This window comes from Macrobrachium nipponense, chromosome 30 (genome assembly GCF_015104395.2).
Source record: "Macrobrachium nipponense isolate FS-2020 chromosome 30, ASM1510439v2, whole genome shotgun sequence".
In the NCBI taxonomy this organism is placed as follows: Eukaryota; Metazoa; Arthropoda; class Malacostraca; order Decapoda; family Palaemonidae; genus Macrobrachium; species Macrobrachium nipponense.
In genome coordinates, this window is record NC_087218.1 from 27,065,284 (window position 1) to 27,085,434 (window position 20,151).

General features: G+C 36.8%; 1 protein-coding gene across 1 annotated transcript in view; it reads left to right on the plus strand.

Annotated features, from left to right (window-relative positions):
• LOC135202392 (dynein axonemal heavy chain 5-like) overlaps nt 1–20,151 on the plus strand; it is an 81,464-nt gene that overhangs the window by 53,922 nt on the left and 7,391 nt on the right. The window contains exons 37-58 of the mRNA XM_064231772.1: nt 1,350–1,513; nt 2,121–2,243; nt 2,553–2,745; nt 3,270–3,400; nt 3,727–3,875; nt 4,037–4,206; nt 5,231–5,457; nt 6,212–6,434; nt 7,194–7,392; nt 7,619–7,764; nt 7,931–8,146; nt 8,432–8,697; nt 9,219–9,387; nt 10,036–10,191; nt 10,542–10,697; nt 12,876–13,032; nt 13,550–13,680; nt 14,376–14,629; nt 14,941–15,130; nt 16,648–16,827; nt 17,557–17,668; nt 19,641–19,793. Coding sequence (XP_064087842.1) covers nt 1,350–1,513; nt 2,121–2,243; nt 2,553–2,745; nt 3,270–3,400; nt 3,727–3,875; nt 4,037–4,206; nt 5,231–5,457; nt 6,212–6,434; nt 7,194–7,392; nt 7,619–7,764; nt 7,931–8,146; nt 8,432–8,697; nt 9,219–9,387; nt 10,036–10,191; nt 10,542–10,697; nt 12,876–13,032; nt 13,550–13,680; nt 14,376–14,629; nt 14,941–15,130; nt 16,648–16,827; nt 17,557–17,668; nt 19,641–19,793 — 3,865 coding nt within the window. The remainder of the gene's footprint in view (nt 1–1,349; nt 1,514–2,120; nt 2,244–2,552; nt 2,746–3,269; nt 3,401–3,726; nt 3,876–4,036; nt 4,207–5,230; nt 5,458–6,211; nt 6,435–7,193; nt 7,393–7,618; nt 7,765–7,930; nt 8,147–8,431; nt 8,698–9,218; nt 9,388–10,035; nt 10,192–10,541; nt 10,698–12,875; nt 13,033–13,549; nt 13,681–14,375; nt 14,630–14,940; nt 15,131–16,647; nt 16,828–17,556; nt 17,669–19,640; nt 19,794–20,151) is intronic.

Consider the following 20,151-nt stretch of genomic DNA (forward strand, 5'->3'; position numbering starts at 1 on the left):
TGGATGATTGGCTATACGTAACGAAGGCTAAAACCTCTGGCAACAATGACATACAAATTTAAATACAAGCAAAGCAGTACACCTTTATGAACTCTGGAACCTCTCCACTGATAATTGTCATAATGAACAAACCAACAAAATATGTTAATAAATACAAAAACACTTCGATTATTAGTCTAACTCCCAAAATAAGTTTCCAAAGAAATTAGTCTACTTTATAGGTCACAATCAAATTGACAAGATGTAGGGAATAGTTGGTAATTACAAAAACATAGTAGACAAGCTTGATTTGATAACTGCTATATCCAATGTCAAGCAATTTTTATTTATTGGCTATCTACCTATTTACCGAAAAAAAATAGCCGGTACCGTATATGGCTTTAAACCTTCACCAATAATTATCGTCAGAATGGTGACTTCATGAGGCTCCACCCACTTTCACCTCGTTATAATCAGGATAACACTTAAGGCTACCATGGGCATTGTTGGATTAGAAAATTTAACTTCTGGCTATATAAAAACTAATTTCTCGAGTAGTTGTAAGAAGTGCTAAATGATCCTCGAGGATCCCAGCAGTTGATCTAAAAGTTTAATTCATGTATATTACTGCTATACTGTTGCGGCAACTACTGCTACAGTAGTATTACTACGCTAGCACTGATACCCCACCCACATCTATGTATCGTTCCGGAATTTCTGTCTGGTGGATGGGCGGGGCAACATTTAGTCAAAAGATGTTTGTTACCTTGCTTACGTAGTGAATGTTTTTCGACTCTTGGCTCGTAATCATTGGCCATGGCGTCGGCTAGATCATTTTTACTCTATAAAATTAAAACTATCGGGTTTAGGTTATTGATAATGCTGACAAAATTTGTGTGTGGTTGTAAAATATACATATGTCAACTTTCAGCTACATCCGATGCTTTGACAAGGAGCAAAGTCCAAAAAAACCGTGTTACAGAGACCCTGAATCTCTTAGTAGTTCAGTTTTTTAGAGCTTAATATTTTTCATAATTTTCACTCAGAATTTTTCAGAATTTTATTTAGAACACATTTTGTTTTTATAATTTTTCAATTTTTTCAGCGCGCATTAAAATTTTTTTATATAATTTTTTCAGAGCATTTTTTTTTCATGATTCCTTTATCATAATTTTTTTTTCACAATTCTTTTTATGATTTTTCTCAATTTTTTTCCAGAGTATAATTTTGTCATAATTGTTTTTCCAGAACATAATGTTTTCAGAATTGTTTTTTCCGAGCACAATTTTTTCATATTTTTTTCAAAGCATTTTTTTTCATAGTTTGGTTTTTTCATGGCATAATTTGTTCATAATTTATTTTTCTTTCAGAGCAGCCTGCTCCCAACTCCAGCCAAATTCCATTACGTATTTAACTTGCGCGATTTGTCACGCATCTGGCAAGGAATGCTTGGTGCCGCCTCCAATGTAGTGACGTCGGCGAACACTCTCCTGGCTCTGTGGAAACACGAGTTTTGCCGAGTCATAGCTGACAGGTTAGGTTGACTGATTAGTGGCTATGAAAACTAGCGCCACCACACCTAGGTTATTGACGCCTGACAGGTGAAATCGCGTGGCGGAGCTTTTCATAGAAACACAAAATGTCCTATGTTGTATTTGAATGTGCATACTTGGAAATACTGTAATGTGCATGTGAATATCTGATATAATCCTTTTTCACTTTCTTTCCCTGTAGAGGGGTTGTGCCGTCTGTGCACCTTACGAGGTGCACTGTAGGCATTACTTGAGGCTCTTTGTAGCGTTCCTTTGGCCCCTGGCTGTAGCCCCTTTTATTCCTTTTACTGTATCTCCATTCATATTATCTCTTTCATCCTCTTATCCACCCTCTCCTAGCAATTGTTTCATAGTGAAGCTGCTAGATTCTCCTGCTGTTACATCTTTCAAGCCGTTCTACTCTCAGTTTCCCTCTCAAGGCTGAACAACCTCATAGGTCCCTGCACTTAGCCTTTGGCCTAAATTCTATATTCCATTTCATACAATGAGCTTTATGCTTTTCTATTAAAGCGAATATGCTGGTAACGCTTGAAAATATAAATAAACAAAGAATAGATTCAAACAGCTTCTATCTTTATTCGCTTATAGATTTACGTCGCCCAAAGATATCAAATGGTTTGAGGATGTTTTGATCAATGAGGCGCAGACTGAGCTCGGAGCCGCGCAGACGAAGCATATTCTTAAGAACCACTTTTTCGTCGATTTCCTCAGGTAGTACCCCCTGGGATAGTCTTACTTGCTAATTAGTGAAAAGGAAATGTCAGATTACAATAAACTTTATGTACGCATCTCATTAACAGTTGAGTATTAATTTATAAATTGAAGTATGTGTACATTACTGCTAATTTTTTTTTGTTTGCCTCGAAGCATTTCTTACAATAATGAAAAATAACAGAAAACGAGAATCTCACGACCCAAAGCTTGTGGATGATGTTAGAGATGTGCGTCATAGTAATTCTTTCCGTATCCACTAAGGTAAACATGTTCGAATTTTCCATTTTCTTATTTTCCAACATTAAGGGATGCTCCAGAACCGACGGGCGACGAAGGGGAGGACCTCGACATGGAAATGCCCAAAGTGTACGAACCGATCGCGTCCTTCCAAAACCTGGAGGAGAGGCTGCAGATGTTCCTCTCCCAGTATAACGAAATGGTGCGAGGCGCCGGGATGGATCTGGTGTTCTTCCAGGATGCTATGATCCATTTGATTAGGGTGAGTCCCTCACTTATGGATCATGTGTCTCAGTTGTGAGCACCATGAGTTTTACACCTGTAGAGTCTCACACCTAAGTACCATGTGTTTTATACCTACACAGTCTTTCCCCTAAGTACTACGAGTTTTATACCTATACATTGTCTTACACATAAGTGCCACGTGTTTTATAACTGTACAGTGTCTTACACATATGTACCGCGAGTTTTATGCTTTACATTGTCTCACACAAGTGCCACGAGTTTTATACCTTAACAATGTTTTACACATAAGTACCACGAGTTTTATGCCAATACAGTGTCTCACACATAAGTACCACGAGTTTTATACCTGTAGAGTGTGTTACACCTAAATATTATGAATTTTGTATCTGTGCAAAGTCTCACACCTAAGTACCATGAGTTTTATACTTGCACAAAGACTCACACCTGTGTGCCATTAAATTTATACCTCCTCCTGAGTTCTAGGAGTTTCTCATCGAATATCATCATTAACACTGTACTTATATATTTTTTTCCCTCAAGATTTCACGGATTATCCGCAACCCCGGTGGGAATGCTCTGCTAGTAGGCGTTGGAGGATCAGGCAAGCAGTCCTTGACAAAACTGGCTTCCTTTATTGCTGGGTACAAAACATTCCAGATCACCCTAACAAGGTAATTGTAAAAGAGGCCTTTGGTTTTATTTTTCTTATTTGTTTGTGATCTGCCAGTTTTACATGTATTGTTAATCCATTATCTGTATTTTTTTCTGTGTTCAGTTGCATTTCTATCATTTGGACCTTACTCTCGTTTTTGTTATTCATAGTAAAACTGAAATCTTGTCTGATATCATTGCCAGGATACAGTGTGAAAATACTCATGCAGACTGAACTACGTAGGTGCCAATTCACAAAGCCAGTGTGTTAGAGTTATGTTGAAATTTTCACAAGTGTATTGTGGATTTAAAATCTGTTATAAAAATTCTCCTCTTCTTTCTGAAGGTCCTACAACACCGCAAACCTTCTGGAGGACCTGAAAGTCTTGTATCGTACCTGTGGTATACAAGGAAAGGGTACAACGTTCATATTCACAGATCAAGAAGTTAAGGAAGAAGGGTTCCTTGAGTATTTGAATAATGTCTTATCTTCCGGTAAGTAGTGATGGATGTCTTTCTATATCATGTTCCCTGGAATGATTAATCAGCAGTATTTTAAAAGATTTTGTGCAGTAAGAATCATATGGATTACCTATATGCTTTTCATTTCATATCACGACAACCATTACTTACAGCATCCGTTTAATTTTAAAAAGGTATGGTCAGCAACTTGTTCAACAGAGACGAGCAGGGAGAAATCATAAGTGAGTTGATTCCAGTCATGAAGAGAGAGCACCCAAGACGACCTCCAACACCCGAAAACGTGATGGATTTCTTCCTCACAAGGACGCGTCAGAACCTCCACGTTGTTCTATGCTTCTCTCCAGTAAGTGGTCTGAGTTCAGGAGTTCTTTGCCTTCTCCAGTAAGTTGTGTGGGTTCAAGCGTTGTTCTCTACTTTTCTACAGTAAGTGGTCTGAGTTCAGAAGTTGCTTTCTGCTTTTCTCCAGTAAGTGGTCTAAGGTCAAAAGCTGTTCTCTGCTTTTCTCTAGTTAGTGGTGTAAGTTCAAAAGTTGTTCGCTGCTTTTCTCTGGTAAGTGGTCTAAGGCCAAAACTACCTCATGTCACTAGAACCCTCTAGTGACATGTTATAGTTACTTCGAAACCCTTATATCTTCATTATTACTGAAAGAAGGAAATTCAGAGGTGGTGCCTTTCCTTAATCTCTAGGAAAAGCTATTGGTGTTCTAGGAGTGTTATTGTTTGGAAATATTAAGGGAAATGAATAAAATTTTGACAACTTTATCACATTCTTTCCTACCCTTTAGGAGACCAAAAAGCTGCTAAACCATGAGAATAGAAATATCTTTCATTTTAGCATTTAGTATTTATGAATATTTTTCCCCATTTTGATTCTTCTCATTTGCCACTCAACTATTTCCATTACCATGTGTATATACATCGTATATACAAAAGTATTATCATGTCAGTTATGAAATATGTAACTGATTTTAGGTAGTATTCAGCGTCCCAGATCAGTTAAGATCTATGTTTTGAGAAGAGTCTTGATGAAGAAATAGTGAAACAATGCGGGCAGTTGCCTGGTTGTTTTCTTTATTTTTTATTTATTTATTTATTTTTTTTTAAACAGGGAACCCAGCAGAGATTTTTTTCAAAACAGTATTTTTTTCAAGTTTATGTTATTCATGTCTGAAGTTCACTCATCAGTTTAATTTTGTGTAAGAGTAGAACTTTTTCCAGTGATTATTTTGTTCCTAGTTTCTTGACAAACAGAGGGAAACAGAGGCTGTTCAGGAAGGTCAGAATTTAATTATTACAATACATCTACAAACTAGTTGAGAGAGCTTAAGAATAAGAGTTTATACGACTAACAAGTTTGCCTCTTAACAGATTGGTGAGAAATTCCGAAATCGAGCAATGAAGTTCCCCGGTCTAATCAGCGGTTGTACCATCGACTGGTTCCAACCGTGGCCGAAAGAGGCGTTGGTAGCGGTTGCCCACCACTTCTTGGAGAGCTTCGAAATCATTAGCACTAAGGAGGCCAAATTGGGTCTAGTCAGATGCATGGGTGCTATACACGACCATGTAGCACAACTCTGCGCCGATTACTTCCAAAGGTTAGACCTCTTCTGTTCACTTTGTCATTCCAGTCCACTTGCACTCATACAGGTCTCAACCATATATAACAGAGGAGCCCAAGTTTGAGCGTAGGAATAATAACCCTACTTCATTAGAGAAAGAATAATTCAAGGAACTCAAACTAGAATAAATTGGTCATCCAACGGAGCAGATTGCTATATCTGAACTCTTTGGATAAAACTTCACGATAGGCTGTGATGTTATGGCATTGGTTTTCATTGCAGAGATGATATCATTATTTTGAATTTCTTGGCGCATTGATTGAAAAGTAAGTCAGATAAGCCAAAACAAACCACTCTGTTCTAACCTAGAAATTAATCATATTTTGATTAACGTGTGAGTCTGAAGTTACGTTTTGTATGTTTGCATTCGTAGCACAACAATCTAAGAGCCAAAACTTTTTGATAAATCTATTTTGCTTCATTTTAGACCAAACTTTCAAAATGAGGATATGGACATTTTTTCACAATGTTTCAGATTTAATTGACAATGTTCACAACCATGTTACCTATTAGAAATGAATTTTTGTTATCCAGATCAGTAAGATTGAACATATAATAGTTTTCAGAATGTTTTTTAATTTGAAATTGCTCTCATAATTGCGTCTAGAACAAGGTTCCAAATAATCTTAACATTGACTGTATCAAGTAATATTTTATCATAATGAAATAAGTTAGGTATCTTGAACAGGGCCAGTTTATATAAGATTTTAATAATGTTATTTTATTACAGGTACCGTCGTTCAGCACACGTCACTCCCAAGTCTTTCCTCTCCTTCATCAGCATTTACAAGAAAGTGTACAGTGAGAAGAAAGAAGACATCGGAGAGTCTGCCACCCGCATGACGTCAGGTCTCGACAAACTGCAGGAGGCATCCCGGGAGGTGGAGCGCCTCAGGGAGGAGTTGTTTGTCATGGAGGAGGAGTTGGCTGTGGCATCAGAAAAGGCTGATAAGGTCATCAGACAAGTATTCTATGATTGTTTGACTCTAGAGTTCAGTAGGTTAGGATACGCTGGGTTATGTGGATTTTCTTTCCGTATGTTGTTTATTATGGCTTGATGCTCAAAGTAGGAAGGATCATTATCATTATTGTGAATTAGGCTAATGAGGCAGCTGAATCACTTAGTTAAACTTGTGTAAAGCTTTCCTGAAGGAGTTGTTTTAATTAATCAGTAACGTAACATGCAAGGTTATAGAGTTTGGACAGTGAAAGGAAAAGATACCAAAGGAAACAATGAAAAAGTTCAAGGCAGAAGGCAGTGCAACGTTGACCAAAAGGATATGACAGAGAACTATTGGTAGCATCTACTAGTAGTGTGTACTCTGTAAGCACTATTCTCATCGGAGAGGTTGGTGAAAAGAAAAAGTAATTAGGCATCATAAATTTGTTTATATATAAAGTTTTCAGTTAATGTGACATTTCAAGCTTCTCATCATGGTTATACATCTCAGTACTGTATAAAGTTTCTGTTGATCAATAGATTGAGTCCAGCATACTTGCTTCAGTCATAGGGAAAATCTTCATCGTTCTAATAGATGAGAATGATATCCAGTTGACTGAAAATATTATTATAAGAGTCTGTGCCTAACTTGGGAATGGTTATGTCTCCTTTCAATTCGATTAGGTTGGCAGAAAGAAAGAATTAGTACTTTAAATTAGATAAGGCTGACAGGATAAAAAAAAATTCCGCCTTTTCTTTTGGCATCCAACAGATTCTGGTAGAAGTTACCCGCAGTGCAGAAGAGGCAGAAACTATTAAGGAAGAAGTTGAAAAAGTGCGCGACAAAGCTCAGGCCCTCGTGGATGACATTGCTAAAGACAAGATGCTAGCTGAGGAGAAGCTGGAAGCTGCTCGTCCTGCTCTAGAAGAGGCCGAGGAAGCTCTCAACACCATAAAACCAGCTCATATTGGTAAGAAGACAAAACCAGTTTCATATATATAATAATACGTTATTATTCTAGATAAAGCACCAGTTTTATCCACTTAATATTATAAATGTATCCCCTGAGTGCTAAATTTTGCAACCACTCTTGGTTTTCTCCTTCAGTGGAAGTTGTACGTATTCTTATTTTACACAAATTTGTTATCAATAGAACATTGATTGTTCAGTGGTTATATTTTTTTCTTCAATATCAGCAACCATTCGGAAGCTGGGTCGACCACCACATCTTATCATGAGGATCATGGACTGCGTTTTATTACTCTTTCAACGTCGCCTCCAGCCTGTGAAGCCCGATGGCGTATTACCCTGTCCAAAACCATCCTGGCCAGATAGTCTTAAGGTAGAGAAATGTTTTCATTTTCAGCATTTTTTCTTATAGAACCAGGCTTGGTTTTGTAGCCATGTCCATCTTTGTCTGACAGTATACACGACAAAGCAAATATCAAGCTCAGACGTAATACTTAGCTTAACTTCCTGACGATGTCTTCCCGTTTCTTTCCTTTCAGATGATGGCAAGCACCACATTTCTGCTTTCTCTGCAGAACTTTCCTAAGGATACGATCAATGATGAAGTTGTGGAACTCCTTGAACCATATTTTGATATGGAAGATTATGACATGGACACTGCTAAGAGGGTGTGCGGTGACGTGGCTGGTCTTCTGTCGTGGACCCGCGCTATGGCCTTCTTTTTCGGTGTCAACAAGGAGGTTTTACCTCTAAAGGTTCGAGTGTGGATTTTCAGCTTTTGGGATGAAGTTTGAAGGTTTCACTCTTATTACTCTAAAAACTGAACAAGATTTGAATATTTTATTGAAGGGAAAGGGAACTTGGCAGGGACTATCAAAGAAAGTAATGCAGTAGCAGTGATGACTTCACCAGAATCCCTAGTTTGTATTTTCATGAAAGTTGAGGACTCTTAACTAACAAAACAGTTGAGTATACTCTGTTATATTCTAATAGAAATCAGAGTGGTTAGACATACCTGTAATCAAACGATCTTTCTGCAGTCCAACTTAGCTCTGCAAGAAGCTCGCCTGAGGGTTGCTATGGGTGATCTAGAAAGAGCACAGGCGGAGTTGGATGACAAGCAACGTCAGTTGGACATCGTCCGAGGTCAGTATCAAGCAGCTTTAGCTGAAAAGCAGAAGCTCATTGATGCAGCTAATATCTGCAGGCGGAAAATGCAGGCTGCAGCCACTCTCATCAACGGCCTTGCTGGAGAGAAGGTCCGATGGACTCAGCAAAGTAAAGCCTTTCGTCAGCAACTGGGTCGGTGAGTGACAAATGTGGAAGGGGAGAATAATTTCTCTATCGTTTTGTTTCTTTTTACGTTACAGCTTTAGAATTTACTGTTGCTGCCCCACACATATTTTATCATGTACCTTAATTTTTTATCTCGTGTTCATAAATGTTTGTGTTTACTGTTTATTTGACAATACTTAAATTTTCATTCTACCTGTCATCTCTGAGTATAACTAAGTGCATGTAGGTTACGATGAATATGGCAGTCGTTTAAAAGGTTTACAGAATTCATTAACTTGTTGAGGGGCAAGACATAATTTCAGGAATGCTTTAAACCAGACATTTGGATTATACAGACTTATCCTTGCAATGAAAAGCATGTGTTAGCACAAGTTGATTCTTAGCCACAAAAGGTATAAACCTAGCGTTAATTTTTTTCTTGTTTTCTCTCGTTCCACCATTTTTATCTCAAAGTTTGCAGCACTTGGTAATACACTCTCAAAGTTTACAGTGCTGTACTTGGTAAACACATTCAACTCCTGTATCTTACAGACTTGTAGGAGACGTCCTGACGACAACAGCCTTCCTGTCATACGCCGGACCTTTCAATCAAGAGTACAGGACTAGAATGACGGATTCGTGGACGTCATTCCTCAATAATCACAAAATTCCGTACACACTTGAATTGGATATAACGACGTGGCTCGTGGACAACGCCACAGTGAGTAATAACTCATGAGATGATCGTATAATTATTATTTTTCATTGGACCTATCCCTTGGAAATATGTTCCATCTACAATGTGTTCATTTTAGGTATTATACATCATTGCTGTGGAATGGGGTCGATGACTACCAATTTTGCTATTCTAGTTCATAGTACCAAATCAGTCAGGTAATGCACCCTAGTATACTTACGTGTTTTTCTATGTTGTGGCGATTTATAATCGTACAATACAAATTATCCTGGTAATAGAACATATGCCGTGTGACTGACCTGTGCTTTAAAAATTATAAAAGTGGGAGACTGTGCATGTGTGTATGTTTGTGTGTGTGTGTGTGTGAGAGAGAGAGAGTCTCTCTCTGTATCCAGCTACAACAGACAACTGGCAACTGTAAACAGGCACATAATTCATTGCCTTGTGGATTTGTGGATTTTTAGGGAATGATTCCAGTCTTCGTTTCTTGTCCAAGGATCGGAAAAGGGTGTATTTAGTTGTAACCTGAGAGAGAGAGAGAGAGAGAGAGAGAGAGAGAGAGAGAGAGAGAGAGAGAGAGAGAGAGAGAGAATGTACCAGTGGTTTAGACATAGCCTTCCCACCAATCAGGTTGAAAATATGTCGTTTTCCATCCTTCAACTTTCATTGCAGGTTTCTGAATGGAATCTCCAGGGTCTTCCCAACGATGAGCTGAGTATCCAGAATGGCCTCATCGTCACCAAAGCGTCCTGTTACCCTCTTCTGATTGACCCGCAAGGACAAGGAAAGATCTGGATCAAGAACAGGGAATCACAAAATGAGCTTCAGGTTAGTGAAAATGTGTTTTATTGTATGGATAGTTATATTTGCTGAACTCCGAGAGAAATATAATCTTTCAGCTCAACTGAAGAATATCCAAAAAGTTTTTCCTGCTATAAGGTACCTGGATATGCCTATTGTTTATTCTTTCATTGTTATGTACTCTTGACGATTTACTGGGATAAAGAGCTTATTGCTTGGTCTCTCTCTCTCTCTCTCTCTCTCTCTCTCTCTTTATCACTCCCTTAATTGTTGCTGCTTTTCCTTTTGTTGTCTCTGTCCTCATTTTTTTGGGCATGCTACTAAACCCTCTTTCAAGAATAAAATTGACATTTGAAGCAAGAGGAATGAATTTGCAGATAACCTCCCTCAACCACAAATATTTCCGAACTCATCTCGAAGATTCCCTGTCTCTGGGACGTCCGATGTTGATCGAGGATGTTGAGGAGGAACTGGACCCAGTCCTCGATAACTTACTTGATAGGAACTTCATTAAGTCTGGATCGATTCTGAAGGTAAATACAAAAACAGTTTTTTTCTTGTTCAGCATTTTTACCAAATGAGAGAAATAGATAAGACTGTAAAAGTCAGTAGGTTAGCCCAGTAGAACGAGTATGAGAAGAATTGACACTAGATTAAGTGTTGTTGACTTCTTGTGCATAAGAATAGTACAGTAATCACAGAAAGAAAACAAATGACCATATGCCATGTAAACTGCCACAAAAGAAATACAGCTTTTACAGGAAAATTGTGCATTAAACTAGCCACAAAACTCTCTCTCTTATATATATATATATATATAGAATATATATATATATATATATGATATATATATATATATATATATATATACATACATATACATACATACATACCTACATACATATATATATATATATATATTATATATATATATAGGGATATATATATATGTGTGTGTGTGTGTGTGTGTGTATGTTTATATACATACAGTGGAACCTCAACATACGAAAGTCCCAACTTACGAAAAATTCAAGTTATGAAAGCAAATACGAAACATTTTTTGCCTCTACATACGAAAATAATTCAGGTTACGAAAGGGTGTTACTGTAAAGTCCCGACGTTTGCCCAGACCACCGAGAACAATTTTAAAATTCGCAAGCCGCCAACTGAGTGGACTCGCCACCATCCTCCCGCTCTCCCATTGGTTTCTGATGCTAGTCACCGAAGTAAGATCCTGCTCTCCTATTGGTCAGCATCTACCCCATCGTGCTCTACGTAAAGGCGTCATTCAGCCACTTTGTAGCAGCATCGTTATCGTATGCACGCGGAATTCGTTCGTTCACATATACGATTTCGTTTGTTAACGTAAATTTGTGTTAGTGATTTTGCTTTGTACTTTATCGTGTTGTGTGAGAACTTAATTAGTACATAACATAATTACGTATAGTCATGGGTCCCAAGAAAGTTGCTGAAGTTCATGGAAAGAAGAGGATGCTTTCTATGGAGACAAAAATGGAGATAATTAAAAAGCATGAAGCTGGCATGCGGTTGAGTGTGATCGCAAAGTAATACGGCCAAAATCCGTCGACAATAGGCACCATTCTTAAGCAGAAGGAAGCCATCGAAGCAGCTACACCTTCCAAGGGCGTGACTATTTTGTCCAACAATAGGAGCCACGTGCATGATGAGATGGAGAGGCTGCTTCTTCTATGGATTGAGGCCAAAGAAATCGCTGGCGATACGATAAACGAGACAGCAATCTGCTAGAAGGCCAGCGCTATTTTCGCTGATCTGATTGCCCAGGCTGAAGACGACATAGGAGAAGGAACATTGACGGCAACCCCAGACTTTAAGGCTTCTCATGGGTGGTTTGATAAATTCCGTAAACGGACTGGCATCCATTCGGTGGTGAAGAAATTGAAATTTTGTAAAAAAAAAAAACGTAAATTATAAAAAAGTAAAAAAAAAATGTAAAAATCAAAAAAAGACAAAAAAAATAAATTTAATTTTAAGTTTTTTGTAAAGTTAAGTGTTAATGTTTTCTGTTTTTTTGTTAATGTGTTTCATAAAGTTTAGTGTTAATGTTTTCTGCCATTTTTTAATGTGTTTAGTAAAAATGAGTGTTCGTGTTTTCTGCCATTTGTCCTCCTCCTCTGTCGCCACTTTCGGAGATCGCCTCACTCAAAAGGTAAGTACATATGTAAATAAATATACGTACAGTATTTCTTGTACCCTGTACACTAATAAACTTTATTCACAGGTAATCACAGTTAGGTTAGGTATTGAATGGTCCAAATTGTTGTATTTCATTGTTTATTGGTCAATTTAGCTTTATTACAAAAATTTACTGGGGTGTTTTTGTAGGGCTTGGAACGAATTAGGCAATTTACATGTAAAATGTGGTTCAAGATACGAAAAAATCAGGTTATGAAGGCCGCTTTGAAATGGATTAATTTCGTATCCCAAGGTACTACTGTATATATATATATATATATATATATATATATATATATATATATATATATATGTGTGTGTATATATATATATATATATATATGATATAAATATATACATTCACGCCCATGTTTGATTGATGCTTGACACCAGTTTAAACCAGAAAATAGTAAAAAAAGTTCTCTTAAATGATTTCAACATCGATTTTCAATCAAAAGAAAATTCCAGAATCGCTCATTCTTACATATACATTTCAGGTACTCGTTGGAGATAAGGAATGTGATATCATGCCTGGTTTTATGTTGTACATAACTACGAAACTCCCAAACCCTGCTTATACACCTGAAGTTTCTGCCAAAACAGCCATCATAGACTTTACAGTGACGGTTCACGGTCTGGAAGATCAACTACTAGGTAGGAATATATCTTTTTAGTTTTCTGTATTAACGTGTAAATTATGCCTAGTATATATTGAATGAAGGTTTTATATGCTAATCTGCCGAGATCAGAAATCCTAGGATGGCTCTGTTCGGTGACAATTCCTTTCCGTCTACCGAAAACTAAAAAACACTTGTATATCTAGTATACTTATTTATCAATTTGTTAATTTATCATTGCTCTTTTAATATGTGATATCTTCTTTCTGTATTTCCCATTACCTTCTGTTACGTCTTTCTAATGAACATCATATTTTAGGAAGCTTGAATTTCAAGACAGTGGCACCTGTGGGTTTGTTCCATATGAAAGGAGTCATCTAATAATAATAAAAGTAATAATAATATCTTGCCTTCGCTTAATCCCATTACATCCTTTCAGTCAAAAGGCGATTTAGACTTGTTTTTCTTTCTTATTTAGTCCCACCCTGAGCTTAGTACGTGAACTGTTTTGCTAATCAGATAATAAATTATCTTTGAATTCTTTCCTTAAACAGGTCGTGTAATCCGAACTGAGAAGAGTGAGCTGGAACAAGAACGTGTGGCCCTCATCGAAGAGGTAATGGAGAACAAGAGACGAATGAAGGAACTGGAAGATAACCTCCTATTCCGTCTAACGTCTGTTCAGGTCAGTCTCGAGGAAGATGAAAAAAATTGTAGCATTTTTAAATATACTTATTTAGCATTATTAAAAACTTGTGGTAACGCAAGAGAGTAAACAGTGCATTGTGTGTAATTATTTCTATTTTAATACTTCATTTACTGTCAGCATAAGCAAGAACTAATTCTTTTTTTTATTTTATGTTTTTCATGGTGATTTTATGCTACAGACGTAAAAATATATATTATGATTTTGCTTGTGTGTTGCTATCATACATTATGCTTCATTTACAAAGCTGTCCATCATAATGTGTTTAACGTTTCTTCTACAATACAATATGACCTATGGATAGTAGGAAAAAGTGGTTTTTACCCTTTTAAATTTTTCAGTGGAAACTCCGTTTCATCTAGTTTCCTCAGTTCTACCGCAGTAATACTATTTAATACTAGATCCAGTACCTACACTCGACAAGCTGTAGCTTAATGTTTCTTTTTCTTCAACAATGCATGATGACCTATGAATCGAATGGAAAAATGTTTCTTACTATGTATGCTTTTTCAATACAAAGTACCTGTCATCTACTTATTTCAGTTCTGTCTAATGCTATTTAATACTAGACACTTACAGCCCACGGAAACAAAATGTAGCCACAATAAACATGTCTACTGGCATTGGCAACCATGCGATTAATTCTAACAGTCACCGTAATCCTCTCCTATTAGGGATCACTGGTGGACGACGAGGATCTGATCATGGTCCTGCAAGATACTAAGTCTACGGCTCAGGACGTCAGCACGAAGCTGCGCATCGCGTCCGAGACCGAAAAGAAGATAAACGGGGCGAGAGAAGAATATCGCCCTGTGGCAACTCGAGGATCCATCCTATATTTCCTCATCACGGAGATGTCAGTTGTCAATTGCATGTATCAGACGTCTCTCAGGCAGTTTCTGGTCATGTTTGATATGTCTATGAACAGGTGAGGTTCCTGATTGTTTCCTGTACTCTGGAAAGATATTGGAATATGGAAGTGCTTTGGTAACAAACCCACGCACTTTATTTAATACACACATATATATGCATATATATATGTGTGTGTGTGTGTGTGCATGTATCACATTCAATGAGACTTGCGTTACATGGGAAAATATAAAAAAATTTCAATAATTTTCAAGTTGAACTGCTTGTTCAACGTTGTAAAGTAAATGTGCACTTTTAGTTACATATCACCTTAACTAGGTGAAACATTGCCTATATGTTGGTCAACCCATCTTGTTTCTTGCCTTTCAGGTCAGAGCGAAGCAACTCGCCGAAGAATCGCATTTGCAACATCATCCGCTTCCTGACGAACCAGGTGTGGAAGAACGCCTGCCGGGGTTTCTACGAGAGGCATAAATTCCTCTTCACCCTCCTCTTGGCCATGAAGATCGACATGCAGAGCGGGGACATCAGTCATGATGAGTTCATGAAGTTCATCAAAGTGATTATTCCTTTCTCAGAAGTGTCCTTAGAGGACTGACTTTCTTACTTTCTTAGATTCAGTGTAATATGTTTATGAGAGCAAGGCTACTAGGAAAGAAACACTGACTTTACTGATCAGTGCAAAACTCTTTCAGGATTTACTGAAGTTTTTTTTATAAGAGCAGATAATATTCGAGACTTTTTTAAATTTTCTGATAATAGCAAAAATCGTCAAGGCTTATTGAAGTTATTTGGCAAGGCCAAATATCTTTGAAATTTTCTGAAGTTTTTTGATAAAAGCAAAGCTCCTGAAGTTTGCTGATAGTATCTAAACCCTTCAAAATTTATTGAAGTTTTCTGATATGAGCAAAAATCTTACAGACTTATCATCTAACTATCGGTTAAGGGGGCCGGCCGGCTAATGCCATTGTTTAAGGACAGGACTTTGATATTCATACCACTTGATAATGTGATTTGGGACATCTCTAAACCGCATATGATTTTTGCCTCTGACCTTCGGTTTTGTGACGCCAGGACGATTTATCCCGAAAATAAGCGTTTTTCAAATTCTATCTCCTCCCTTGCTATTTAATATTAAGACCTGATGTAGACCTCCAATCAAGAGAAGAGTTTTTTTCTAAAAGTAATTTTTTGCTAGATATGAATTTTTCATTATGGTAAAAAAATAACCCTATAAATCAGGAAAAAATTTAAAAAGAAAGACGAAACAAAAATTGGAAAAAGGGGCTTGATTTGATTGTTTTATAATGTCTTTCTAAGTTATATACCAAATTTCAGTGCTATAGCTTTAAAACTAAGTGAGAAGATAGATTTTGAAGGTCAATAAGTACAGTTTTGAGATACGGCCGTTCAAAGTTTTCCTTTGTATTTTTATAGAGACAATGATAATAAATAATGATTATTATGAATGCATATTTCGTAAAAATTTACGATAACGGAAGAAATGTTGCATTTTCTTGTACGGATCAATGTTTTTGGCTTATCGAGTTATGTTTACTAATTACCCTGTAACTACGAAAGTAAGAGGAATTTGACGAAATATTTCGTATACGTATTCTCCGTTGCCAAACAAAGTTCCATGAATTTTTTCATGACTGCATTTTTCGCCCTATACCCCCATATATACTATCTGATCTCCTCTTTCTGTATTTCCCATTACCTTCACTTCCCATTACCTTCTGTTATGTCTTTCTAATGAATATAATCTTTTGAAGCTTGAATTTCAAGTCAGAGGTCCCTTTGGACTTGTTCCATATGAATAGGGTTCATCTTCTGAACAGTAATTATAGTAATAATTGAAATATTTTCATAAATGTATTGCCAATTTATACTTAGTCCCTTTTATTCAATCTCTGTAGCTATCTCATGTTAAATTTTAGATTAATTGAAATAAATGAATGATAGGAAAATAATGGGAACGACAGTTAACTAAGGATTTCTGCACAACCAGTCCATTGAGTGCCTGAAATCGACCCTTTTTGTCATGTTTTACAAAATGATCTGATATAACCTTAGGGAGGTGCTTCCCTGGACCTAAAGACAGTGCAGCCGAAACCCTTCAGGTGGATCTTGGACATCACTTGGCTCAACCTGGTGGAACTCTGCAAACTTCCCCAGTTCATCAACATCCTGGAACAAATCACGGATAACGAGAAGGACTGGAAGATGTGGTTCGAAAAAGATAAGCCAGAAGAGGTAATTGTGCTGTTTTTTTACTATTTACTTTTTGAATCACTAATACACCTTCAAGGCATTAGTGGCTAAGGTAATCGAATATAGTTTCCCATTGTTTTCCGTGGTATGTTTAGTAAATGTCTCTTGAGTAAAACTGCAGTTGTTGTTGATTAAACATCATCTAGCCTCATCATACCAATACCAGGGAAACAAGGAAAATTAAAAGATGGAAAAATTGCTTGAGCTGGAGGGAAGCGATAGTCTTACCTATTATGGAGTGGAAGATTATAAAATTAAGGAACAACGAAAGCAAAGTACGGTTAGGAAGTGTTGATATTTCGAGCCCTTTGGTAAATTGACAACCCCGTATAGAAACGAGACATGACTTCTTAGGATTTACAAACAATTCTTGGAAGCCACTGGTAGCTACACTTGAAATGGCACACAGAAGCTAAGTTTGGTCACATTCATTGGTTAGCAGATTGGTCACGTGGCAACACAGGCTCTTTCTGATATAGGCAACCCATAAATACACAGCCCCTACTTTTCAGTGTTCTATAGAACATTTATTTTTATGGATGTATGTATGAAATAAATGTGTGTATGGATAGCTCTCTGCTTTATACGTATGTTTATGTGTGCACATGAACATATGTGATCTCAGCTATACATAAATATTTTACATTTTGAAAGATTAAATTGTCAATCAAGTTGACTTTGTTCTCATCATTTTGTTCATTTTGTTAACAGGAAGAGCTTCCTTGTGGGTACTCGAAAATCTTGGATATGTTCCGTCAGTTACTACTTATACGTTCATGGTGTCCAGACAGAACCATTTCCCAGGCTCGGAGATATATTCGAAGTGGGTATTATTTCCTCAACCGTGTTTCCACTATATATATATATATATATATATATATATATATATATATATATATATATATATATATATATATCTTATACATACATAACATTGCATCATTCGCACATACAAACATACTCACACACACACACACACACACACACACACACACACATATATATATATATATATATATATATATATACATATATATGTGCACACACACATATACATACGTATATGTGTGTGTGTTTGTGTATACATATATCTATATATCAGTCTTGAAGATGCATGACTCTGTAAATTAAGTTGTTATCTTTTAGAGATCAGATGTAAGATAATAATGAAGGATATATTATTTACTTTTCAAATCACAAGTCGCATTAAATTAAGGACAAAAGCTAATTTTCTCATCATTGTGACAATCCCTCGGATCAAGACGGATAAAGAAAAGCTAAGTTACACAATATTCCATGAAATGGCTGGAGTTCTCAGACTTCTGTTTACGGAGAGCAAGGATTGTAAGCTGAGGTCAGCAGATTGCTCAGTGAATTGTCACTGGCATAATTTGATAACAATGGAGGTTTTCAAAATCATGCTCGGGTGATTTTAAAGGCCGTCCATTATCCTGATAAACGGACACTAAATTGTGCAAATCGTGCAACAAGTTTCTTACTTGCTGTACTTAGTCTGACAGCTGATGTTTCACAGTCAGTTGTGGATACACAGTGCACTGTAATTTAGGGAATAACTGTTTTATTGAAAATATTTTTTGTGTAGTTTTCACTGTAGTAGTAGTAGTAGTAGTAGCAATAGTATTTTCAATATACGTATACTATGTATATGTATATTGGAGTGAACCCGTTTGAGAAGGTTATGTAAATAAGCTTAGATGCAATACAGTTAAAAGGAGTCTCATTTACAAGATACATATTCCTGTCATTGATTATTGATTTCTTAGTTCACAGACCAATTTCTGATCGTCACACAAAAGTGAAAGAACCAGTGAGCTTTCGCCACGAGAGTTTAAGGAGAAACAGTATAGAGTGTTGATTATAGGGAGTTTCGCCTCTCCTCTCTCTCTCTCTCTCTCTCTCTCTCTCTCTCTCCTACACGATATTTCTATAAAGGTGTATTGACAATGAACTGTTAATGGATTTATCCTTACAGATGTTTGCAATATATTCCTACCTTTCAAAAGTTGATAACGAAGTACATTCCTTCAACTTCATGAAGTGGGCATTCCCGCTCTTTCTTAACATTCTTTGTTTGTGTATTATCGTGTGGTATTCCCTCCCTCAATCTTCTGTGCCCCCCTGAAAGATCTGCATTTCCTTTGCGTTCCTCTATAGGGGTTGTTTATGGGAGAAGGAACCTAACATGATACAGAATAATATTTCATACCTAGAAACTTGGAGATGGTATTGCGGAGTTTAGCACAGGTGTAGAAAAGCACTTTCCTGTAGCTGGTGGGACTCATACCTTAAACGTAGCTTGTAATAAATGTAGTTTGCTGTATTGTATTTGCTAATAAATGCATAAATACCAGTTGGTGCCACAGTGACAAGGCTGTAAACAATTTTTTTAAGTTACCCTTTGTATTTTCAGGTTGAGAGGGCTGATTGAAGGAGATTAAAACTAAATAGCTATAATTATTATTTTGCCTATTTTGTGTATTGATAATATTAACCTTTCATAAGAACATTTTTTAAAATCTGTTGCCAGTGGTGCATTGTAGTTAAGAAAATCCGTTCGTTATTTGGTTCTCTAATTTTATCTAAGTATGATTATGTGTTGTGATGCAGGGTTTTATATGATTTTTATGATCCAGAGATGATGAAAAAATTTTAAAGAAATAAGAATAATACAAAATAAGCTCCAGACAACTAATAAAAAAATAGTCTTAAACATGAGCGTGCTCATTTCCTTACAAACATTTATTAACTTCGTATTTTTTGCAAAACATATATAGGTTCACTTGGTGAGCAATATGCAGACAGTGTCATCTTAGACCTGGAAAGCACCCTGGAAGAATCTGACAGTAGAACTCCCCTCGTCTGCCTCTTGTCCCAAGGGGCTGATCCCACGGCACAAATCGAAGTTCTGGCAAAAACTAAAGAGATGGGTAAGCAGTCCTTGTACTCATATAGATTAGGTTGATGGTAGTCATGTATTTTGAGTTCATCAAGATTCGCTTCTCTCTTCCATGGAATTCTCCAGGGGAATTAACACTTCTTGGAAATAAGGTCTCCACTTTGTTTAATGTTGAAAATACTTTTTGATGTCTTTTCACTTGGCGGGACAGAGAAACCTTCAAATAGATTGAAGTAAGTTTCAGTATCTACCCTTAATTTCGTACTCAATGGCGAGCCATCCAGTGTTATCTCAAAGGTTTTAAGTTACCTCGGTCAGTTAATTTGTCGTTTGAAATCTGTTATAATTGCATAGGTTGAAATGCCCTATTAACCCGCAAAGATATAATA